The sequence below is a fragment of the Chenopodium quinoa genome, unplaced genomic scaffold, assembly GCF_001683475.1.
Source record: "Chenopodium quinoa cultivar QQ74 unplaced genomic scaffold, ASM168347v1, whole genome shotgun sequence".
Lineage (NCBI taxonomy): Eukaryota > Viridiplantae > Streptophyta > Magnoliopsida > Caryophyllales > Amaranthaceae > Chenopodium > Chenopodium quinoa.
This window is the reverse complement of record NW_018744830.1, coordinates 81,629-84,472: the sequence shown is the minus strand read 5'-3', so window position 1 is coordinate 84,472 and position 2,844 is coordinate 81,629. Positions and strand designations below refer to the sequence as shown.

The window sequence follows — 2,844 nt, the reverse complement described above, 5'->3', positions numbered from 1 at the left end:
AATCGATTGACTTTGTAGGTTTTTGTTATTTTTCTATAATAATAATAATTAATGATTAATAATAATAATTATAATTATTATTAATTAATTAATTAATAATGATAATAATAATAATAATTAATTATTAATAATAATAATAATTAATATTTAATAATAATAATTATAATAATGAAATCTGCTCTGCTGACTCCATGGTCTGACTCAATTCCAGCAGGAAGCCCGCATGATCTGGTATATATGTATTACGAAAATTTTCATGTATTTAACTATTGCAAATAATTTAAAACACATAGTATAATTTTTCATCATCAAAATGCTTACCACTGTATTGTCAAACGTGACCATTCATCTAGAAAAAAAGTGCGAAGTAATGCTGATTCAACAAAAATAACAATCCCGTCAAAAAAAAACAAATATAACAATACTTATTTTAAGAAGAAGAAAAAAAAATAACAAAAATAACAATACCACCCACCAAAACCACGTTTTTTGCAAAGTAAGGGAAAAAACAGTGGGGGCAGCCGGCAATCTTTTGTTAAAACCAGTGAACAAAAACTATGGGCAGTTTCCCGGTCACCAAATTAAAAATATCCAAAACCATTTTTCTAAAAACCGCTTAACCGCTCTTTGTATTTCCTCCTTTCTAGTTTCTACCCGTATATTTATCTATTCCTTACCACTCTTCTTCCAAAACTACTCCCATTTTTTCTCTCTCCTCTAAAAACCTGATAAAACCACCTATTTTGTTCAATTTTATGCTCAAAAGTCTAGATTTTCATCATCATCCAGCGTGCAAATTTTATTTTATTTTTGGGTTTCGTTTTTTTTTAGAGTTGCAAATACTCTGACTTCAAAGATTAAATCTTTTTCTTTGTTGTATCTTTAGTACAAATATAATGGAGGGAAGTGGGTTGTCAGGAAGAATATATTCAAATAACGGTGGGGTTGGAATTCTTGGTTTAGAAATGCCATTACATAAACCACCACAAAACACTCCTCAACACCACCTTCAAAACCACCCAAAAGCGGCGGCGTTTAGCCACCGCCACCAACAACAACCACCCCATGAACAACAACACACTCAGTTGTCAATGAAACAACCCACCAATTTCATGCCATACAATAATAATCCCAACCCGAATTTGAACTCGAATCCGAACCCAAATCAAAATTCAAATCCATGTGTCAAACCCAAAATCCAAATGACCCAATTGACCAATAGTGATGATGATGAACCAAGTTGTGCAAATGATCATGAAAACAGTTCATTAGATGGGAAGAGAAAAGGGAGTAGTAATATTTCTCCATGGCAGAGAATGAAGTGGACGGATAATATGGTTAGATTGTTGATCATGGCGGTTTATTATATTGGGGATGAAGCCGGGAATGAGGTGGCTGCTGAGAAGAAGAAACCGGGTGGCGGTGGAGTAGGCGGCGGAGGTGGGATGTTACAGAAGAAGGGGAAATGGAAGTCGGTTTCGAGGGCAATGATGGAGAAGGGATTTTATGTGTCACCACAACAATGTGAGGATAAATTCAATGATTTGAATAAGAGGTATAAGAGGGTGAATGATATTTTAGGAAGAGGGACTGCTTGTAAGGTGGTGGAGAATCAAAGTTTGCTTGAAACAATGGATATTTTGCCGAAAATGAAGGAAGAAGTCAGGAAATTGCTTAATTCTAAGCACTTGTTTTTCAGGGAAATGTGTGCTTATCATAATAGTTGTGGGAATGGAACTAGCGAGGCGACAGCGACGGCAGCAGCAGCAGCAGTGTCCCCTGTTTCTGTTGCAGAGGCACAGCAAAATCATCCGCAGCAGCAGCAGCAGCAGTGTTTCCATTCATCAGCGATTCCGCCGAATAGTTCACACAAACTAGGATTAGGGTCAGAGGATCATGACGATGATGATGAGGACGACGATGATGAAGATGATGAGGATGAATTCGAGGACGAAGATGAGGAGCATGAATTCGAAGGAGGGCCAAGAAAGAGGGCGAGAACTCTCGGAGGCAATTCGTCGAACACCTCACAGGCATTGCAACAATTGAATGGAGAAATGATGGGTATGTTGCAAGATGGGAGTAAAAATTCATGGGAAAAGAAGCAATGGATGAAAACCCATTTGGTTAAATTGGAAGAACAAGGGTTGAAATTTCAAGTTCAAGCTTTGGAATTAGAAAAACAGAGATTCAAATGGATAAAATTCAGCAGCAAAAAGGAAAGAGAATTGGAAAAATTGAAGATTGATAATGAAAGAAAAAGGCTTGAGAATGAAAGGATGATGCTTTTGTTAAGGCAAAAGGAGATTGAATTGGTTGGTGTTGAGCCACAACATCCTTCAAATCCGTCTTGTGTTAGTGCTTGATGATGATGATATTGAAGAATTTAATGTTAATCTAGCTTAGAAAAGCGTTTGTTTCATGGTTAGTTTAATAAAATTATTAGGATTTTACTTTGTAGTGCTGATAATTTATAGAATTTAGTTTTATACTAGTTGTAATAGGATAATTGGTCAGAAAAAATCTTTTAAAAGCATCTTTTTATTACTCTCTAATTTCCTTTAATTATCCTCTAATTCACATAATTATTTAATAATTAAATTTAATTTATAAAAAAACCAACAGGCCCAACCACCAGCCAACCACTCTGTCAGGGGAGATGGAGCAGGGGAGGCTGTTGCGATGGAGGTGCGAAGGTGGTGAATGGTGCAGCAGCGTAGCCTATTTGCTGTCAGGGGATGGCTGCTAGCTAGTGGTAGGGGTGGTGGTTTTTTTTATATATATAAATTAACTTAATTATTAAATGGTCAAGTGAGAGTTAGAGGGTATTAGAAGAAATTAGAG

At 36.0% G+C, this 2,844-nt stretch overlaps 1 protein-coding gene across 1 annotated transcript; it reads left to right on the top strand.

Annotated features, from left to right (window-relative positions):
- Positions 1-246: 246 nt before the first annotated feature.
- Positions 247-2,536, top strand: LOC110704305. The gene has a single exon (XM_021882092.1). The coding sequence runs from the start codon at positions 897-899 to the stop codon at positions 2,364-2,366; it is 1,470 nt and encodes a 489-aa protein (XP_021737784.1). The 5' UTR covers positions 247-896; the 3' UTR covers positions 2,367-2,536.
- Positions 2,537-2,844: the final 308 nt, after the last annotated feature.

Bases quoted from the DNA above. Each gene is read 5' to 3' on its own strand.
- LOC110704305 (XM_021882092.1), top strand. From the start codon at position 897: ATGGAGGGAAGTGGGTTGTCAGGAAGAATATATTCAAATAACGGTGGG.